The following is a 21,946-nucleotide window of genomic DNA, read 5'->3' as shown; positions in this document are numbered from 1 at the left end:
AACCAGGCTCGCTCTGTGTCAGTGTTGCCAACACTCAATGTGGCCTCGCGCGTGCCCTTAGAATTAGGGACCCTGCCTGCACTGTGCTGAAATAGAGGCCCCCCTGACGCGTGTTTAGCACCAGAGCAGAGCCCCCTAGCTTGCGCCAGGAGTCAGAGTTCCCCAAGAGTTCAGTATCAGAGTCTCTGTTGCTTCGCGCAACCTCACCTTGAGAATCAGGGTCCCTGTGTGCCCTTGCACCAGGAATTGGATTCACTGGCTCTTAGTATGAATGCACAGGAAATCAGGATCTCAGGCGCAGGTGATAAGAAACACAGTCAAGTCACTGGTGCTTGGTGCTGCCTCCTGCCCTGAGAAACGGGGTTTCTGGGCCTGTGCTAGGCGGACAAACTCCCGTTCGCGCGATTGCTCCCAGCCCAGGGCTCTGATGCCAGCAGTGCGCGCAGGATTAGTTCCTGGTGCTGTGCGCGTTTTTGCTCCCAGCCCAGGGCTCTGATGCCAGCAGTGCGCACAGGATTAGTTCCTGGTGCTGTGCGCGTTTTTGCTCCCAGCCCAGGGCTCTGATGCCAGCAGTGCGCACAGGATTAGTTCCTGGTGCTGTGCGCGTTTTTGCTCCCAGCCCAGGGCTCTGATGCCAGCAGTGCGCACAGGATTAGTTCCTGGTGCTGTGCGCGTTTTTGCTCCCAGCCCAGGGCTCTGAAGCCCGAAGTGCGCATAGGATCAGTTCTAAGGTGCTCGCGCACTTTCAGGCCAAAGTTTCTGCAGCGCTGAGGCCCCGGCAAGGGGTAGGTCTATCAGTTAGTTACTCTGGCACTGCCCGCGATCCTGGGGGAAGGGGGGATGGGCTCCGCTACTCACGGATCTGCAGCAGGGATCTCCGAACTTTCCGTGTCTGCAGGTCTGTAGCTGTGGTCACAGGTCTCTGTCCCCAGTGGCTGCAGGGTCCTGGTATGCGTCTGAGATCAGACTGGGTGGTGCTGAGGCCAGGATCCTAGTCTCAAGCAGCTCTGTTTCCCAAGATGGCGTGGTCGCTGTGCCTCTGCTGGCCGCCCAGGAGTGTCCGCCCCTCCGTGGAGGGGCGCAGGCCTCCTCTGGGCTCCCGCAGTCGCGCCGCCCGCAAGTCGCCGCCTCCGGGTTAGTAGCCGCTGGGTTAGTAGCCGATCTCTGGATGCCGATAACCGCCTCCCAAGATGGCACGGTCTCGCCGCTGCGCTGGCGCCCAGGGGGAAGTTTCAGCCTCAATCTCTAACCATCCGCATTTTTCAGGAGTTCTCTGTCTTTCCTGGCTGCAGACTGTCTCTCAGCTGAACCTCCCCAGCTTGATCGGGCTGGTTGTTACCCGTTTCAGCTGCTTGCCCCTATCTGCTCCGGGACGAAGGACCAACACGTCCGTCTAAGCCTCCGCCATTTTTTTTCTCCCTGTAGAAGCTTTTTTATTTTAATATATTTTTAATGATTTCAGAGAGGAAAGGAGAGGGAGAACAGCAGTAGAAGTTTTGTTAATTGCATAGCAGTGCACATACTTGCCTTTAATTACTTATAAAACAGTACGTGTTCTCCTACATCCACTAGTAATCAGCTATTGTGGTTGTAGTATGGATAGCATTGCTTTAGCTATTTGTTTTCTTTGTCTTTCCCCCACCAAACCATGTCTCTCCCAAGGGAGGCTAAGAAGTACTTTATCTTTGTGTTTCAATGCCTCCACCCAGACTCAGTGGGTCTCGTTAGATAATTGCTGGCTAAGAGTTAGGAGCACATATGCTCCTGGAAGATTTGTGGTTTGTTTGTTTGTTTTTTCCATTGGGACTATTTACATAAAGGAAACATTAGGGAGATTATATGCCTACATTTTATGCAGTGCAAAGGGACACATCTTTTTCTCATTGCTATGAGCTCTTTAACCACATGGATATTAACCCTTTTCAGTCCAACGTTGAGACTGACTCGACAGACCAGGCGCTAGTAGCAGGTCCAATGTCGAGGCTGACTCGACAGACCAGGTACTAGGAGCAGGTCCATTGTCGAGGCTGAGGTCGAAACTGCAAACCGGTTCAACATTCAATCCTGTCAATTAATTTGGACCAAACTGTTTGAATTCCAAAAATAAAATTGGACCGCAAAGGGTTAAGACTATATAGTGGAATGACACAGGAATTAGAGGTAATAACCCTCCCTTCCTGTATGCAGTCAAAATCTGTGTATAACTTTTGACTCTCCAAAATGTAACTACTAATAGCCTACTGTTGCTTGGAAGCCTTACCAATAAAATAAAGTCAATTAATATATGTTTTGTATATTATAAGTATTACTAGAGACCTGGTGCACGACATTCATGCACGGGTATGGTCCCTAGACTTGGCCTGCAATCAGGGCCATCTTCCCTGGCTGTCGGCAGCCGGCCACCGCACCCTGTTGGCAGCCGGCCCCGCCCCCTGCCACCACCCACTCCCAGTTCCCCATTCGCCATTGGGCAATAGGAGCCTGCCAGCTGGGGGAGGGACCAAGAAGTCAGCCATTCCCACCCGCTCGCTGGCCCTGCCCCCACCCCACCAGTCACCCCCTGTGTGTGGGGTGACTGGTGGGGCAGGGGCCTTGGCCTGGCGCTGCCTGTGTCCCCCACCACCCACCCCCTGGTTCCCTGTTCACCATTGGGCGATGGGAGCCTGCTGGCTCAGGGGAGGGACCAAGAGGTGGTCAGTGCGCCTCATAGTGACTGGTTGAGCAGTTTTTCTGGTCATTCTGCTGTTAGGGTCAATTTGTATATTACCCTTTTATTATATAGTACTAGAGGCCCGGTGCACAAAAATTTGTGCACTTGGGGGGGTCCCTCAGCCCGGCCTGTGCCCTCTCGCAGTCTGGGACTCCTCAGGGTATGTCTACCTGCTGGCTTAGGCCTGCTCCCTGGGGGATTGGGCCTAAGCTGGCAGTCAGACATCCCTCTGGCAGCCCAGGAGCCCTCGGGGGATGTCCACTTGCCAGTGGGGACCAGGCCTAAGCTGTAGTCAGACATCCTTAGCGCTGCTGAGGAGGCGGGAAAGGCTCCCGCCATCACTGCTGTGCTGGCAGCCGTCAGCCTGGCTTGTGGCTGAGCAGAGCTCCCCCTGTGGGAGCACACTGACCATCGGGGGCAGCTCCTGCATTGAACATCTGCCTCCTGGTGGTCAGTGTGTGTCATAGTGACCAGTCATTCCCAGTCGTTCTGCTGTTAGGGTCAATTTGCATATTACCCTTTTATTATATGCCTGGTACATGGGTGGGGGCTGGCTGGTTTGCCCTGAAGGGTGTCGTGGATAAGGGTTGGGGTACTGCTGGGGTGCCTGGCCAGCCTGGGTGAGGGGCTGAGGGCCATTTTTAGACTGGCCACACCCCCTTCAGGGTGGGGGGTTCCTGCTGGAGTGCCTGGACAGCCTGGGTGAGTGGCTGATGGCTGTTTGCAGGCCGGCCACAGCCCCTTCAGGGTGGGGGTCCCTGCTGGGGTGCCTGGCCAGTCTGGGAGAGGGGCTGATGGCTGTTTGCAGCCTGGCTATGCCCTCCAGCCACCCAAGCTCCCAGTGGAGGCTGGCTGGAAGCAGGTATCTAGGATTTATTTATCTTCTATAATTGAAACATTGTTGCCTTGAGCGGAGGCTACAGCCAGCCAGGGTAGGCGGGAAGCTTGGCTTCCTCCATCACAGGGCCAACCAAGCCTCCTGCTTGCTCCAGCTCTGTGGCTGCCGGCTGCCATCTTGGTTGGGTTAATTTGCATATAGTCGCTCTGATTGGCTGGTGGGCGTGGCTTGGGGCATAGCAAAGTTATGGTCAATTTGCATGTTTCTCTTTTATTAGATTAGATATGTATACCAGTATACATACATATCTAATACATATACTGTATTTTTATCTTACTGTTAATCCATACCTGAGGATATTTTTTTCCTTTTTTTTTTTAGAGAGAGAGAGTGGAAAGGAGGAAGGGAGAGAGAGAGGAAGAGAAACATCGATGTGTCTCACATCTATTGGTTGCCTCCCGCATGCACTCCCACAGAGGGACAGGGATCAAACCTGCAATTCAGGTACCTGCACTTGACTGGGAATCGAACCTGAGACCCTACAGTGTGCGGGTCAACCCTGTAACCACTGAGCAACACTGGCAAGGGCTATAGACTGTATTTTTAAAATAAGGTAAGCTGGAGGAAAGAACATGCTATTTTTAAAAATCATAAGAAAGAAAAAATACAATTACTATAGTATTTATTGAAAAAATCCACGTACAGTTCAAACAGTGTGGTGTAAGTCAACCGTAGTTTGAAAATGACTATTTATATCCTCCCTATACATCTGACTCAACTCCCAGTTGCGCCTGTATTCAGGACGACTGAAGGCTTAAGCCGGCTTTAAGATTAACATCTCAAGCCTGATTCTCATTCTTCTCCCCAACTGTGAGAGCAGTCATCAAAAGCTAGCGAGCAGAGAGCAGAGTCTTACCACGTCTCTCTCTTTTCCTCTTTTGATTTCATTCTTGGTCTCCTTCACTGGCTGTGCTCTCTTTGACTGAGTTCCTTGATGTTAATCCTCAGGGAAGGGATAGCTACATTTGGGAGGGGATAATAGATTTTATTTCACCCAGTATATACAAAATGTTGCCATTTCAACATGCAATATAGGTTTTACAAAGATTAAAGAGATATTTTAGTTTTTTTTTTTTTTGGTACAAAGTCTTCAAAATTTGGTATTTTATCCCGACAGCACATCCCAATTTGGAAAAGAGGCATTTCAGATGGTTGATAACCTAGAGGCGCCCATACTGGACAGTTCAGGGTGATAGGCATTGACTGCTTATCAGCTGCGGTCCGTTGAAGCTCAAAGTGGATACCAGCCAGACAGAGAACTGATTGTAGTTCTGGGACATAAATGTTAAAAAAAGCCACAGTATCCAGGAAAGAACTCCCATTTTTCTATTCACAGAAGCTACAGGATTTGTGGTCAAGATGAACCCAATTTGTTATAGCTGTGTAACTCGCTCTCCCAAATTTTATCTGAGAGTCCCAGAGTCTTGCTGCAGTTGGGGATGAATCTATATGGCTCAGTACGTAGTACATTCAACTGGTCTTAGAGAATTCAAAAACCTTTTAGGGCTCAGTGACTTAGCCAGTGATGAGACCTAGCTTTTCAAGATTCAAGAAAAATACTGTGACTCAGATTTCTGAATAAACGTTAGTTGGACAAATGACCCAATAGCCCACCTACCAATTCTCTGATACACAAAGTAGTTTTAGCCCTAAATTAATGAGCCCAGGCTCATTTGCCTGAGGATCTTCTGTTTAAAGCGCTTTCATTCTTCAACGGAATAATGTTTCTCTATCTGAGGTCATACTTTTCATTGGCTTGCTAATTTAAGTCCCCTTATTTTCAAGAATAAAACTAATTTATTATACTATACACAATAAGCTATGTTTGCATTCTTGAGTTGCGATATATCTCATCAAGATTTTTATAAAAATCTCAACTGTGATTTTTATAAAAATAACAGTTTTATCGAAATATCATTCCTATACCACAAAATTCACCCTTTTAAAGTGCACAGTTCAGTAGGTTGTAGTATAATCACAGAACCATTACCACTATCTGATTTCAGAACATTTTCTTCACCCCAGATAGAAACTCTGTATCCATTAGTATTCACTCACTGGCCCTTCTGCTCCCCAGCCCCATGAAGCTACCTTTCAATTACAAAAATCATCTCAAAGGCCGAGTTTACCAGTATAGTTGGTGCAATAGAATAGGCAATGGACTTTTGGCGTGGTTGTTTATTGCTCTCATGCTATTCTCTATTTCATTTGCTCTACAAGTATTTATTGAATAATGTGTGGGATATTAGGATGAAAGAGAGGAGATAGTTCTGCATGTTAGATGTGGTGATTTTTTTTTAAGTAAGCTCAGGGTATACAGACTGGATCTCATTTCTGTGCTTGCCTGCTGTTAGATCAGCCGCAGCACCATTTTGTATGAAGTTAGACTTTTAGGCTGCTAAAATATCGTCAGTTCCTATCTCTGGCCCTATGGAGCCGTGAGTACATTTTTGCAAGTTTATTTAGATTAGAACCTGGCTTCAATCAGGAGGCCAGGGGGTGTAAAAGTCAAATGTTTGTCTTGATTCCATATCACGTTCTACCTCTGTTCTACTTTATTTCAGGGGACACCCAACCAGCATGCAGTCCATGAATACCAATCCATCATTCTGACACACACCCTCTTCTACCAGGGGGTTTATAGTCCAAACATTCTTTTGGACATTTATATCTGTTGCACAGATTTTTAAAAAAATATACTTTTATTGATTTCAGAAAGAAAGGGAGAGAGAGAGAGAGATGGAAACATTAATGGTGAGAGAGAATCATCAATTGGCTGCCTCTTGCACACACCCTACTGGAGATTGAGCCCACAACCCAGGAATCGAACTGTGACCTTCAATTGTGTAGTATATTTAAGATTTACTACTAAAACACAAGAAAGCCACCTTCCCCAAGGTATATTACAATGGTGGTGATAAATTTTCTCTAATAGAAAATATCTAATTTTATTAGTAATAATCTTCTCTCCCTTGGCCCTTGGTTCATAGGTTGACACTCAAACCACTGAGCCACACCAGCCAGGCTATTGCATAGATTCTTTGATTCAGGAAAAGCTTACCTGACAGTCTCCTCAATACATGCCACTTATAGCTCAGGATGTTGTGCTTCACTGTATATGGACTTATATTATTTACTAATTGTATCTTCTCAAATAGAGTGAGGTTGCCTTGAGACCAGCCAACAGCGTACCCCAGTCCTGTCACATGGTAGTGTGTCCTCCTGCCATTAACATATGATGATTAATGGAATCGGTTTAGGAGTCAGGTAGAAAGCTATAGGTTGAACCACCTTTCCCACTCACTCCGTTTTATGAGTGTTCAGTGGAGGGTTTGGCCCCTGTCAGCTGGTGGTACAGTCAGTGTCCCTGATTATGGTCTCCAACCCCAGCGCCCACTATTACTGTACTAGCCTTGTGTTTGAGCACCTACTATGTGCCTGGCTCTGTGCTAGGTGTTTGAAAGCAGCACCTCTTCTCTGGGCTCACCTGTTCCCTCCCTTCTACCAGTACACTTACCCTGTGCATAGAATGGAAACATAAAATGAAGTAGGGCGGCAGAATAACATTATAACATTCTGAATGAGACCCCTGGAATGTCATATACCTTTTGAGAGTTTTCTCCCTCAAGGAGTGAGTTTCTCATTTCTTTAGTATGAACTCCATGGAGGGCATGTGGCTAGGACAGCAGATTTCCATTATGCTGACATGAAGAGACACATTCTTCCCCTTGGAGCTGATGGAGAGGCCTCCTGATGATGTCACCCTGCAGATATCCATGTGGTTGAGTGTGTTTATGGAACCATTATCTAGCATTTTCTTGAAGATGCCAGCTAATTCTGAAAGCCTCTAATCTGAATAGAATACCTTAATGCTGTGGTGTTCAATAAACATGGTGCTTTTGCGAATATAAAATACTTACAAGAATTTATGTTACTACTAAAACACAAGAAAGTCACCTTCCCCACGGTATATTACAATGGTGGTGATAAATTTTCTCTAATAGAAAATATCTAATTTTATTAGTAATAATCTTCTCTCCCTTGGCCCTTAAATTCCCCAGGATTCTCATAGCTGAGTTAAAAGCACAAACAAGATTCACAAGTCTTATTTGGTGAGCTGTGATTTTTCTCTGGGCTCATTTCTACCATGTTTTTTAAATTACCAAGGGAAGCTGCTCTCTGCATGAAAACCTTGCTCACATATTGATAATGGTCCGTGTTTATGAAGGAGCTGACTGTGCCTTCAGCTCCCAGGCCAATGCGATATCTGAGTCAGTGCAGAAAGGCTGTTGTCGAGTCCACATACCTGTCAAAACCCTTTTGCAGATGACTTTATGAATCATAAGTATGGGAATGCATCAGATCTCCGGGAAGGCTTATATCAAATGGTAAAGTTCATGGCACCTCTGGGGCAGTTTGGTGTGATTTAGCGAGAATTTTCTCTGGATAGTGGAGTGTTTACAAGACAATATGGGCCCCGTGCTGCATGGAAGACTGGTGAGCAAGAAGAAGAGGTGTCGGAGACAGTTTTTTCAAAAAAGAAGGGAAAATAAATTCTCCCCCTGCCCCCCAAGGGCATTTATTTGTCCTCCACATACAAGGCATGGATTTTTTTTTCCACCCAGCAAAGCAACAAACTTATAGTTGGACAGTAAAAAGCAGGGTTCTCTGTCTGTAAAATGACTCTTGGATTCAATAAGGGGTTTTGTTTAGGCCCCCTTCCCCGCCCTCCCCCGCCCCCCGCCCCCCCGCTCTTCTCCTGGGTCCCAGGTCACAGTGACCTGCCAGTCATCTCTGTGGGCTCTGCTACTGCAGGAGTCCTGCCTCAAGAGGACATCAAATCAGTGTTCAGCATGTTCCCATTTGAAAGGAAGATTGTGCTCTGTGCTGATCTCAAATGCAGGTGTCATTCCACCTCTAATGGATGGTGCTACTGTTTCCTGGGACAGGAGAAGAAAGGAGTGGAGTGGAAAATAGGCTGATTGCTCAGGAGGACATTCAGTTCCCTGTTCCTTCGGGCTTGAGCAGAACATCTGTGGGCTTCCCTCTTTCTAAAAACTTAAAAACCATGGGCAAGCTGGGTAACATATGAATAATATAGGTTTTCAAATGACTAACATGTAGTTCTTAAAAAGACATAGAATGATTTTTTGAAATAGCATGCAGGCCCCCTATAACTATATGACTTTCATAATAGTTTTAAACAGTATCTGAAAATATTTAAACTGTCACATTGTAAACTCAAGTCTGATAGATCTGTTCTCTGAAATACATTGTTTTCTGACCTACACAGACAGGCAAGTAAGTCCAAATTTCCTCTTGTGTATTTCTTTGAACGTTGGTTTCGGTTAATTGATAGCCTTCCAAAGATGTCCTATGGTTTAAATCAGGTGTCCTCAAACTACGGCCCGCGGGCCACATGCGGCCCGCTGAAAACATTTATCCGGCCCGCTGGGTGTTTTTGCCACCGCTGCCCGTCCTGCTTAGCAGCTGACTCATCCCGGGCCTGCAGTGCACATGTGTTCAATGTCTGAGGGACAGTGAACTGGCCCCCTGTTTAAAAAGTTTGAGGACCTCTGGTTTAAATCATGTGGGAAGCCACAGATCAAACAGAGTTCATTGGGTTTCTTTGCTAGGGGGCTTTTCCAAAGACTATCACTAAATAGATAAATGTGTCGCTTTACCTCCGAAGGGACTTGGCATGGGGAGAGCCTTCAGAATGAATATTCTGCTGCACGTACTTTGGGAAATGCTAGTTTAGTCCATCCCTTCCTTCCGATGTAGCAGGGATGCTCCGGCTGCTGGATGTCTGCAGCTGTTCCCTTTGCCTGAAACGCCAGCCCCAGCAGCCATGTGGCTGGCTTCCCACATCACCTCCAGTCTTTACTCAGAGGTCACTTTCTCAGTGAGGCCTTCCCCGCCCAAGTTTTTACTTTTCATTTTTTAAAATATGTTTTTATTGATTTCAGAGAGGAAGAGGGAGAAAGAGAGAATCATTGATTGGCTGCCTCCTGCACACCCCCTACTGGGGATCAAGCCACAACCCGGGCATGTGCCCTTGTAAGGAATCAAACCCGGCATCCTTCAGTCTGCAGGCCGCTGCTCTTTCCACTGAGCCAAACCGGCCAGGGCCCTGACCAAGTTTTTAAAATTCAAGTTCCTTCCTCAACATTCCTTAGCCTTCTTCTTAGTTTAGTTCTAATGTAGCATCCTTATCTAGCTGTTTTTTGTTGTTGTTTTTACTTTGGTTATTATCTCTTCCAACTAGAAGGTAACCTCCTTAAAGGCAGGGATCTTCACTTTGCCCCACATTCAAGGGAAATTTCTCAGCCTTCATGTTGTTCAGCTGCTCAGGATCCTTTGACATCATCGAATGCTCTGCCAATGTGAAAGTGCTGAGATATTGCAAGAATGCCTGACTGGCCACCCTTCAGCCAACTGAAGTTAGTGAGGGATTGGGCCTAAACCGGCAGTTGGACATCCCCCAAGGGGTCCCAGATTGGAGAGGGTACAGGCTGGGCTGAGGGGACCGCCCCCCTCCCCCGCCCCCCATGCACAAATTTTGTGCACTGGGCCTCTAGTACCTACATAATATTGTTGTCATGCTAAATAAGACAACATATATAAACGTTTCTGGTAGATAATAAGTGCCCAATTCTTAGGTATTAAATTACCTTTACTGATTGCAATTTAAATATATATATATATATATATATATATATATATATATATATATATATATAATTTATTACACTTGCTTTTTACATATTTAGTTACAGACCAAAGATATGTGTGTGGTTAAAAGCTTAACCTTTGCCAAATTTTTTACTTCTGTATTCCCTGCACCATGCTTCTTTCTCTAGGAGACACCATGATTTTGTGAATTTCAGCACCAAGAGGCAGGTTGAATCATTGAAGCCTGTTGTATCTTCTGGCATTGATTTTCTGTGCAAATCAGTGATTCAGGCACTCTGGGTTTCTCCACGAATTGGCTTGTAATTAATGAACAACAATCACTTATTTACCACTTAAGGGCCCTGCGGGAAAATTGAAGATGAAGTATTATATACTCACTACAATGCATTTGCTATTTAATAGTCAAATAGAAACCATTTTTTTCAGGTCACTGTGGTTAGGGAGCTGGGAGTGAGTTTTATGGCAGATACAGTTCTCATTGCTGGAGCTCAGCTCAGCGACTCAGAGTGACCAGGCTGCGACTTTGCCTTCCACCCCTCTCTCCTCCAAGCAGCAGTCACTTCCTGAATATGGCCACCTCCTGGCTCATCTTGCCTGGCAGCAATAAGATTGCCAGAGCCGAGGAAGACTGGAGTTCTGCTGTTTGGAGCTCTACCATAGGAAGTAAAAAAAGCAAATGAGATTATCTTGGTTTTCCTGTTACTAAAGGCTTTCTTACCAGGTATGAGGCAGACACTAATGTAATCAATATATTCTTTAAATTTATAGTCACATTTTCTGTTGTCTTGTCAGAAATTTGACAGAGGTACAACATGAGACGATTTTTTATTTATTTCCCTCCTTCTTTCATTCCTTCCTTCTTATGTTTTTATTTTTAAAAATAGAGACCATTGCCCTGGCTGGTGTAGTTCAGTTTGTTATATCATCATCTCAGGTGGCGGGTTCAGTTCCCAGTCAGGGCACATACTAGGTCAGGTTTCGTTGGGGCATGTGTGGGAGGCAATGGATCCATGTGTGTGTGTCTCTCTCTCTCTCTCTCTCTCTCTCTCTCTCATCTCTCTCTCTCAAAAAAAAAAAAAAAAGATAGAAATCACCTGTAAGCTTATTCCTAGAAAATAGTGCGGCGGGGCTAAGCAAAATGTAGGCGCTCCTAGTGGCAAATAAACTCTTGAAAACTCTCAAACATATATTTATGAACTCTGCTCTGAGTTGCTACCATGAACCACAGAACCTGAACTCTGAAATCTGTATCCTTTTCTCAAACAAAGCATTGTCACTTCCCTTGCTGCCACTGGACCATACATTGATCGAAGGCAAGGAACACACCTCGTGTATCCCCGTACCCCCGCATTTCCCTCAGAAAAGGAGCTCAATAGCTGTTTGTTGATCCGTTGAACAGAACTGAACATGGAAGAGATTATCAAGGAGCATTGTTTGGGCTGCAGCCAGGGAAGCTTCTGAGCTTGGCTGCCCGTTTCACTTACTGTGGTTAGAATTGCCAAAAGGCTGTAATTGTTCTCGGATCTGCAGATAAAATGTTGTCTTCTGGCACACCCTGATCTGATCCTGCATAAAAACCCAAGTCCTTCCTCATCTCAAGAGAACACTGGGTTGGTACAGCTTCGCAGAAGTCAACAGTACCTTTCAGGAGCCTATATCTGAAGAAAATCAATAGCCCCATAATCAGGTAGAGCCTTTGCCCAACTGCCTTCCTACTAAGCACATTCTGTCTCTCTCTCACACTTACTACCAATACACATGAAGCATTTGGAGTGGAACTGGATTGTGTGAGCGCTCCACTTGTTTGCAAATAGGTGGATGTGTGATTTTCATACTAATGACTGCCACATGTGACAATAGAAACCCATCACCATGAAATATAGCATTTTTAGAAGGTTCTCTCGCATCAGCGGCACCCATTTATGCTGCTGGAAATGCTTGTATCTGTCTGCTTTGATGTAGGAAATACGAGCCATTAGTAAGACATGCATGAACTGAACAGATAAAACCAAACTTCATGCTTGGGTCTTTACGCCGCCTGCAGACCTCCATGCATACAGTTACATGAATGAACGGATGCTTTCAGTCAAGGCCCTGGGAGATATGCAGCTACTAACAGGAGGGAGGCAGAAGGTCTGTAAACAGCTCAGGTGCTTGTTCTCTCTGTTTTCATCTTTGCATTTGGCTTTCAAAGGCATCTTAATGGGTGGGGAGGGTTCGCAGTATTTGTGCGTCTGAATTGCCCTGTTCCAGTTTCCAGGGAAGAGCAGAAGAGGTGAGAAAGGAGGAGAGTGAGTCAGGGCAGCCAAGCTAACCCGGGCTTCACAGGGCAATGCGATGTTGAGGTCAGGTGTGTTTTGAACTGTGGTGTGAAGGGTGTTAGCCTGCAGGCATTACACATCTCAGAAAAGACCACATTATCCAGCAGGAAACTCCGCCAACTGCCCCTAGAAACATCTGTATCTGATTGTAAAAGAAAGATAGGAAGTAGTTTTGCCTCTATCATGCTGCTCCTAAATCCTGATCGAGCACAAGAAAAGGCAGCTGAGGGATGCTTAAAAAGTGCCGTGCGAAAATGAAGTGTGAACAAAGTGCCCATTCAATAATGAAACACACTTCTAATGGATTGCAAGAGCCCCTTAGTGGTGCCCGGGACTCCCGAAGAAAATAAAGAAGAGCCACTTAGGATGCTCTGCAATGTATCCTGCATCTATAATTTACCTTGGCATTTTTTTGTTTAACATTCCAAGTAAGACAGAAAAGATCATCCTTAGAAATGCTTCTACTCTACTTTTAAAAATGGCTGCTCCCATTAATGGAGAGTTTTGAAATAGTCACAATAATCATACTTCTAAATTTTTATTTTAAGATAATGGTAGATTCACATGCAGTTTAAGAGATAATGCAGCGAGATCCCGTAGAGCCTTTAGTTGGTTTCCCCCACTGGTAACACCTTGAAAATCTAGAGTACAATATCACAACCAGTATATTGATATTGATACAGAGCATTTTAATCACCACTAGGATCACCCATGTTACCCTTTTGTAGCCACACCCACTCCTTAATCCTAAGCAAACACTCATATGTAGTTTCTATCATTTTGTCATTTCAAGAATGTCATCTGGTAAATGGAATCAGACATATAGACTTTTAGGGTTGGATTTTTCCACTTAGCCAAATTCTCCAGAGGTTTATTCAGGTTGTTTTGTATGTCAGTAAATGTTCCTTTTAAGTGGTGAGTGGTATTCCATGGTATAACTGTACCAATTGGTTACCCATTCACTCATTGAAGATAAGTAGGTTAATTCCAATCTGGGCTATTGTGAAAAAACCCGCTATATTTTCACCCAGGGCATAGTTTCTCTTTTCCACTCTTTGACAGAGTAAAAGTTTTTAATTTTGACAACATCTAATTTATTACTTTTTTATTTCCTATATTATGCTTTTGGAGACGTCTAAAATCTCTTGGCTTAGTCTGACTTCCTAAAGGTTGTCTCCTATATTTTTTTCTAAGATGTTTATAATTTCATGTTTTACATTAAAGTTCATGATCCATTTGGAGTTAACTTCGCATGAGGTGTGTGGTTGTCAGGCTCATCTTTTGACCTGTGGAAGAGCAATTGTCTCACCACTATTTGTTGAAAAGCTTTCTCCCCTCCATGGAAATGCTTTCCACCTTATTAAAAAGCCAGTTGGGTATATTTGTGTGGATCTATTTCTCAATTCTCTATTCTGCTTCATTGACCTATATGCATCTTTCTCTCCTCCAATGCCACACAGTCTTGATTACTGTAGCTGTATAAAGAGTCTTCAAATTGGATGGAATGATTCCTTCCACTTTATTCTTCTTTTCAAATGTGTTAACTATTCTAGGATCTATGTTTTCCATATAAATTTTAAAAGAATCCTATCGATGTCTACAAAAAAATCTTAATTAGCTTTTGCTAGGTACTGCATTAAACCTGTCTATCAATTTGAGGGGAATTGGCATATTTATTATGTTATCTTCTGAGTTACAATATAATATGCCTCTCCATTTATTGAAATCTTCTTTGATTTCTTTCTTCAGCATTGTGTAGCTTTCAGCATACAAATCCTGCATATGTCTTGTTAGATTGATGCTTAAATATTTAAGTTTTTTGAGCAATTTTAAATGGTGATATATTTTAATTTTGATTTCTTGTGTTTATTGTTAATATATAATAATATGATTGATTTTCTGTATGTTTCTCTTTTATCCTGCAATGTTGATGAACTATTTAGTTATAGGAGGGTTTTTGTTTGCTTATTTTAAATAGATTCTTTGGGATTTTCTATGTTGGTAATCATATTATCTGCAAATAGAGACCTATTTTTCCTATTTGTTTGTTTTTATCAGGAATGGGTGTTGAATTTTATCAAATACCTTTTCTGCAACAATTGATGATCATGTGTTTTTCCTCTTTAACCTGTTGATATGATGGGTCACCTGGGATTTGTAAATGCACCTGGGATTTGTTTTAATTAAGCATAGTAAGACACACAGTTGCTAAGAACAAAAACCAACAAAGTGGTACACTGTCATTGAATCAAGGCTTACCACCTTTTAAAAAAATCTTTATTATTAAAAGTATTACATATGTCTCCTTTTAAGGCTTGAGCTAGATCTGCTCCAGCTCCTAAGAACTGCACCTCCCCGAGGGTGGTGGGCCCTCTTGGGGACCTGGGGGACATTTCTGTGGCAGACAACTTCCTCTTTACCTGCAGTTTGCTAACATGACCAGGCTATATGGCTAACACTGATGGACATTGCCCGGAAGAGGGTTGTGTCTGCTAATTTTCCCTCCTTCACCTTTCTCTTTGCATCACACACACACACACACACACACACACACACACACACACACATATCATTATTAATAGTATGGTCAGGCTCATTTGAGAATACCCAGAATATTTGCACATTGCCTTTATTGCACAAGAGGCCCTTTATTTGCATTTTATAGATGGGACTTGAAGAAAAGTCATCCCGTTTCTCCTCTGACCTAAACCCAGAAGTCTGAGGCATACGATTTTATGTGAGTTTATCTGCATATGGTTGATGGCTGAAGGAGATCAGTAAAAACAAACTGGGCCTTCAAGCTGGCAGACTCGAAGCCAGAGCCACCCTGGAGAGAACTGACAGGGTCTCAGGCCTGTGTTTTGTCTTTTAACCTCCCTCCTCCGACACAAATAGTAGACAGTTCTGATGGCCTTTGATGATGGAGGTTCCATAGACTAAAGCTAAGGCTCTCTAGATATTTTTAAAAGATTAATATTTTCTTTGAGATTTTACCTTTTGCCTCTGAAGTATTACTTATAGAGTTTTCTTCCACTTTACTAACCTAGAAATGTGTAATATAACAGACTCTCAGCAGAAATAAAATTCTTCTTATTGGTCTTATTTAAAAGAAAAACACAGTAAAGCCCTGATTTTTTTAGCTAAACCCTTTCCTCTCGTTCTACAGCCCCTCAGAACACATGTTTAATGTGTGGGATAATGGATTATATTTCTGAATAACATGTTGCAAAGGACCAAAAAGAGTAAGATTAGTGCTTAGCACTTACTGCCAAGGAACAACTTGGGGAGATGGCTTTTTTTTTTTTTTTTTTTTAGGAAGCAAAGAATTTTTAGGTCCCAAACTGTTCCTAAATTCAGATTTGGAATAATGAGAGATTATGACAAATGTCCAAATTAGTATAAATGATCTCTCTACCCTTACTTGGTGGTTTCATTGAGTTTTTTAAAATAAAAGAAACAGAACAAAAAATAAATACATTGCAAAATAAAAGACCTTTACTTAAATTTGTCTAGTGTAACCTTCAAAACATTTAATTTCTTTGTTCTATGTAAAATGTCTACATAGAAGCAAAAATACTTTTAAGTTTTTCAAATGTCAACCCTGAGCACAATTGCACGTATTTATTGGAAACTAGGTCTTGGTGTGAAAGATGCTGAGAGAGCCTGTAGACTCAGAGTGTTCTGGGGAAAAAAAAGTTCATAACCCTCTTTCCATGTTACTAAAAATGACCCAGGCAAGGCATTTCAGACACCTGCAGGAAGCAGCTAGCTACCTGAACTCTTAGCTCAGATAGCCAGGCCCCTTCTGCTTTCATCTCATCTCGCTAACCTTTGCAAAGATATTCGTTGCACTGAAATTGATTGCCAGCACACTTGGCAATTCAAATTGCATTAGATGTTCCTCCTTTTTAAATTCCATTAACCAAGATGAATGCCATGCGATCTGGGGAAGCCCTTCAGTGGGACCTCAGGGGCTGTGGGACTCGCTCAGACTTTGTGATCAAGGCTCCTTATCCTGTGAATCTAATCAGCACTGACAGCAGCTTCTCGGCCTCTAAAACACACGCTTGTGCCCTGATCTGGATTCCCAAACTGGAACCATTTTAAAAACGCTCTTAGTATCTCCGGATACTTACAAAATGCGTTGATCTGCAGAAAAAGAGGAGCTCCACTAGGAGAATTCACTAGCCCATCCATCAATAAGTATCTTTTCTCTGGGACCTAGTGTGTGGGTCCAAGGCTGAAGTGAGGACCTGATTCTGTAATCTGTGAAAAGGGTGCTGGTACCCTTGGTGTCCATGGATCCGGAGATCCTTTGAAATTCTTTTCCAACCCCTTTCTAAGGAGCCTCACTCACCCACAAAGTACAGCCATTGTCATGGTGATTCGGGGATGGGGGGGGGGGGGGTGCTGGAGCAGGTGAGCAGAGAATTCGGGTAAGGAGGGAGATCTGTGCTCAGGGCTCCTGGGAACTGAAACCCTGGTTCCTTAAGGCCACAGAGAATTCTGATTCTCTCCTAACCAGCTGCACACACTCCTGCTATGTGGGTGGACACATAATTGTGACTTGGGAAAGGCAGGCCTGGCACCCACGCACGATATTTAAGTTGTGGAGTCAAAGAGGTTGGGGAGTCAGGGCAAGGGGAACAGAGGGCACCTCGGCAGATAGGAAGGGTGTGTTTTCTGTCTTTCCCACCATTAGCGAGAGCTTTGAGAGAAGACAAGGTTGTCCTCCGGTTGTGGCCTTGCTGGCCCAGGCTAACCTGACACGTGTGCTCACTGAGTGTGTTTCTCTCTTTCCGCCCCAGGACAGCTTTCCTGCCCGCTTCGGGGGAGTCCATTTCGTCAACCAGCCCTGGTACATTCATGCCCTGTACACGCTCATCAAGCCATTCCTTAAAGACAAGACCAGGAAGCGGGTAATGACAAGAAGTGCCCAATGCCGGGAATGTGGGGGATGTGTAGTGGAGGGGGTGGGGGCAATTATAGTGCCCCTCCTCTCAATCGCTCTCTCTCTCTCCCCTTCTCCTTATTTTTCTCTGTGGTTTTGCTGCGTTTCTGCAGTGCCTGAGCATTTGAGCTGCAGCTGGAGTTTGCAAATGGCCTGGATTCAATCAATAATTTAGAAGAACTGGGTTATTTTCAGAGTCCCAGGGACAAACCAAAGGGAATTTTGAAGGCATGCAAATACCAGATGCCCATGGTGCTGCCAATGCTGGTGGGAGGTATGGGGTCAAGCAGCTTCCTGTTCATGGAATATTTTAATAGCCAACATTTAGGAAGAAGCCACCACTTGGTGTAGGCCTGGGGGTAACGGGGAGTACTCAGGGGGGTGCAGAGGGCAGAGAATGCACCAGGAGAGAGGAGAGAGCAATGTGGAGGTGCACGTGCAGCATGCCTGGGCGGGGTGGTCTGCACCACTACTCCGCATCAGCAGGGATAATTAGGAGATCACTGTATCTGTAAATTGGGGCCCAGGGCCAAATACTACCCAGTTTGTTCATGAACTTCCTCTTTAAGGACTGTGAATGCAGCCCCTTTTCTGAGCAATAAATGAACATTTCATGAAGACAAAGTTCTAGACACAGCATTGAATGCCTCCTTAAGTAGCATGATCAGCGGCGGCGCATCCAATTTGTCACTGCTCAGTTGTGTATTAGATGAAATACTCCATCAGACGTTGTGGAGGTTTTAATTGCTAATTACTTTCTCTTTCCAGATTTTCCTGCACGGGAACAATTTAAACAGCCTTCACCAGCTCATACACCCGGAGTTCTTGCCCTCTGAATTTGGAGGAACCCTTCCTCCTTATGACATGGGAACTTGGGCCCGGACATTACTGGGTCCCGACTACAGTGATGAAAATGACTACACTCACACGTCCTACAATGCGATGCACGTGAAACACACGTCCTCCAACCTGGAGAGGGAGTGCTCCCCCAAGCCGATGAAGAGGTAAGGCCTGGCTTATCAGAGCCTCCAGTCCGAGGGCAACAGGCATTTTTTGATTTGGGTCTATTGCGGGTTAAGTAATTGAAGACCTTTACGGGCACAGAACTTAAAAAAAGTAAATTGTGATACATGCTCAGCTGATTTCATCAGAATTGGAAGCAAATGGGACTTGGCTGGCCCAGAAATATAGCTGTCCCCTTGTATTATAGAAACTGCTAAAGGCTAGGACCTCGCTCACCGCGTGATTACAGTCTTAGTCTCTAAGGAGTCTGCTAATGCCACAGACTGAAATGTTGGATCTTTGAGACACAGTGGATGGGAAAGCAGGATGCTAGAGAATGTCCTCGTCATCCGTGCATTTGGAACCATTTATTGAGCATTTACTTAGCGGAAGGCACTGATTAGTCACTGGGAGTACAAAGGTGAAGAAGACCTCAAAAGAACAGAGAGTGGGCCTGGAGAAAAGCTGCCAAGCAAGACATTCGAGCTGAGCTCTGAAGGATGAAAATCAGCATCCCAGGCTTAAAAGGGGGAGGGGAAGAGGCTCCAAGCAGAGGGGACACCCAGAGGCATGGAGGCACTAGAGCAGCGGTTCTCAACCTGTGGGTCCCGACCCCTTTGGCGGTCGAATGACCCTTTCACAGGGGTCGCCTAAGACCATCCTGCATATCAGATATTTACATTACGATTCATAACAGTAGCAACATTACAGTTATGAAGTAGTAACAAAAATAATTTTATGGTTGGGTCACAGCATGAGGAACTGTATTTAAAGGGCCAGAAGGTTGAGAACCAATGCACTAGAAGGATGGGACACTTGACTGAGGCAGACAGGTGTGCAGGGGTTGGCAGTGACAGTGCACATGTTCTCAAGTTCCGGAGATTGTTCCATCCAGGTGGTGAAGTACATTGCATCGCTGCATACTGTGCCATGGCAGAGGTGTTTTTAAATTGATATACAAATAACATATGAGTGATTTCTCATTGCAAAAAATAAAACCTTATATTTAAGGCTAAATTCCCCTTCAACCACTATCTTTAATCCCAATCCCTCCCCATAGGTAACCGCTGTTATCAGGCTGGGGTAGAGACCCTTCCATTCAGTTCTCTAGATAGTACAGTGTATGAGTTTGCTAGGGCTGCTGCAACAAAGTCCACAGACTGGGTGTCTTAAACAATGGAAATTTATTTCCTCACAGTTCTGGAGGCTAGAAGTCCAAGATCAAGGTGTCGGCAGGGTTGTTGTCTTCTGAGGCCTCTCTTCTTGGCTTATAGATGACCCTGATCTCCCCATGTCTTCACATGGTCTTCCCTCTTCTTATATGGACACCAATCATATTGAATCAGGGCTCACCTCACTCGGCCTTAACTACCTGTTTAAAGGTTTGGTATCCAAACATAGAGAGAATCGGAGGTCCTGGGGGTTACGACTTCAACATACAAATTTTGGATGGACACACTTTACCCTGTAGTATATTGTTATGTAATGTCTATGTTAGTACATTTAGTCATACTTCCTGTTTTTAATACTGCATAGCATTCCAGAACATGGATAAATCAGACTAGCCAGCTCCTTTTGATGGGCATTTAAGGATGGTGGGGGTTTTTTTGAAGTTTTTTTTCCCCCCCTATTCCAAACAAGGCTCAATGAATGTCTTTGATATGCCTCCTCATTCTCATAGGAAAGTCCCTCTGGGTAGACTTGGGATCTAGAAGTTGCTGGGGCAGAGGGTGCGTGCATTTTTTTTTTCTTACTTTTCTTTTTCTTTTTTTTTTAGCTACATGATGACACCATTCATATAGTCAAAACATTCCATTCTTGTAATTACCAGGAAGGTCGGGTTAATTTTTGTTGCAGCCTCACCATGGACAAAGTTGGGCTGACTATATGTAATCATTCCTGCTCTTACTTATTTATTAAACTTATCAGCGATCCAGAGAATTATTTATAGAGAAAGAGGCCTAAAAACCCCGAGCTGCATCTCCACTGGCTCGAGTAAAGCTTGGCCCCATTCTCAGGTCCACCCGATTCCACCGTATGTGGTCAGTGGTTGGAGGGGCCAGCGCTTTGGGGTCTGGTCCACCTGTGCCCTGGTAGGATTTCTGTTGGTCCTTTTGACCAAGTGCTTTCATCCTTATGTTCTCTCAGTCTCCCTCCTGGATCCCACATGTAAGAATGAGGTGTCATAAAGACAGGGTGAGCCATCTGATTTGGGGGTGAGGATGGAGAAGATAGGGAAAAGCCTAGACTAAGTTCAGATTTCTGAGCCAGAAAGAAATTTTAAGTCACATTGCTTCATCTTGGTCCCTGCCTGGGTAGTAAAAGTCAGTTTAACTGTTTTCAGCTGTCAATAGAATCAGCCATGACCTTGGTGATCTTTCCGCCTGAAACCCTCCTTTTACAGGGCAAATGTATGCATTTGCTGCGTAACTACTCATTTCCGGCAGAAGTCATGCATCATCGTGAAGTACAAGCCATACAGAAAGCACGAGGGGTGGCAGTGTGGGAACAGGAGGGCCTTGTCTCCCAAGCCGCCAGGGCATAAAGGGTCCGTATGACTGTGTGGCACAGGAACAGATGTCCCGTGTGGATGTCACGTTCAATAAAATTACAAAATGCATCCTTTCTTAATAAAGGGCCCACAGTCTCAGCTGTCCCCTCATTGTCCTGAGATTGGTTTTCAGGGAAAAAAGAATGGAACTTCTTAGTTTTGGGGTGTTGTTCCTACTCAGCCGCTAATGCCCGAGATGTTGCTTCTAGAAGCAAAGACCTCTAGGGTAAGTCATAAAATGCCCGGTGTTTTACGCAGGTTGTTGGGCAGGAATTGGTTAACATTTCTTAAAGAACAAAGCAAAATAGCTGCTTAGCCTCATCGCTGCTTGTGAATCTGGCTGAGACACAGCTTTCTCTTCTGCGGCAGAAATGAAGGGGCCCTCTCCTTATGATTCAGCCACGCACCATTGGAGTGGAAGGGAATTCTACACAATGAATGTGGTCCCCTAGAAAATGAATGGGGCTGGAAAAAATGTGTGCAGGGCATGTTTTCTCTTCTCTTTATACAGAATGACATGGCAGATTCTGGGATAAAGTGTTTGGAGCTCCTGGCAAAGCGGAAGTAAGATTGAATTAGAGGGAAGTGGACTGATGTGGGTGAACTGCTTGGGTGCAGTTTCAAGTTCAAACGGTTCCATTACTCACCGTGTGTGTTCTGAGAAAGACTCCTGTTTGCCCCAGCACCAGGGTCAGATGCAAGCACTTGAGAAGGGAGGTGTAGTCCAGGCCAGAAAAAACAAAGAACATTTCTTCCTGGTGAGCAGATTGCTGTTGGTAAGCAAACATTTTGCTGGATTCCAATAAAGCTGATGCTG

At 44.5% G+C, this 21,946-nt stretch overlaps 1 protein-coding gene across 1 annotated transcript in view; it reads left to right on the top strand.

Moving 5' to 3' along the window:
* Positions 1-21,946, top strand: part of CLVS1 (clavesin 1) — a 140,350-nt gene that overhangs the window by 99,528 nt on the left and 18,876 nt on the right. The window contains exons 4-5 of the mRNA XM_070391985.1: positions 17,434-17,544; positions 18,345-18,580. Coding sequence (XP_070248086.1) covers positions 17,434-17,544; positions 18,345-18,580 — 347 coding nt within the window. The remainder of the gene's footprint in view (positions 1-17,433; positions 17,545-18,344; positions 18,581-21,946) is intronic.

This window comes from Myotis yumanensis, unplaced genomic scaffold (genome assembly GCF_028538775.1).
Source record: "Myotis yumanensis isolate MYYU_CA2020_CCGP unplaced genomic scaffold, mMyoYum1.0.hap1 SCAF_15, whole genome shotgun sequence".
NCBI classification, from domain to species: Eukaryota; Metazoa; Chordata; class Mammalia; order Chiroptera; family Vespertilionidae; genus Myotis; species Myotis yumanensis.
Note: the sequence above shows the minus strand (reverse complement) of the source record. Positions and strands in the feature narration are given on the sequence as shown.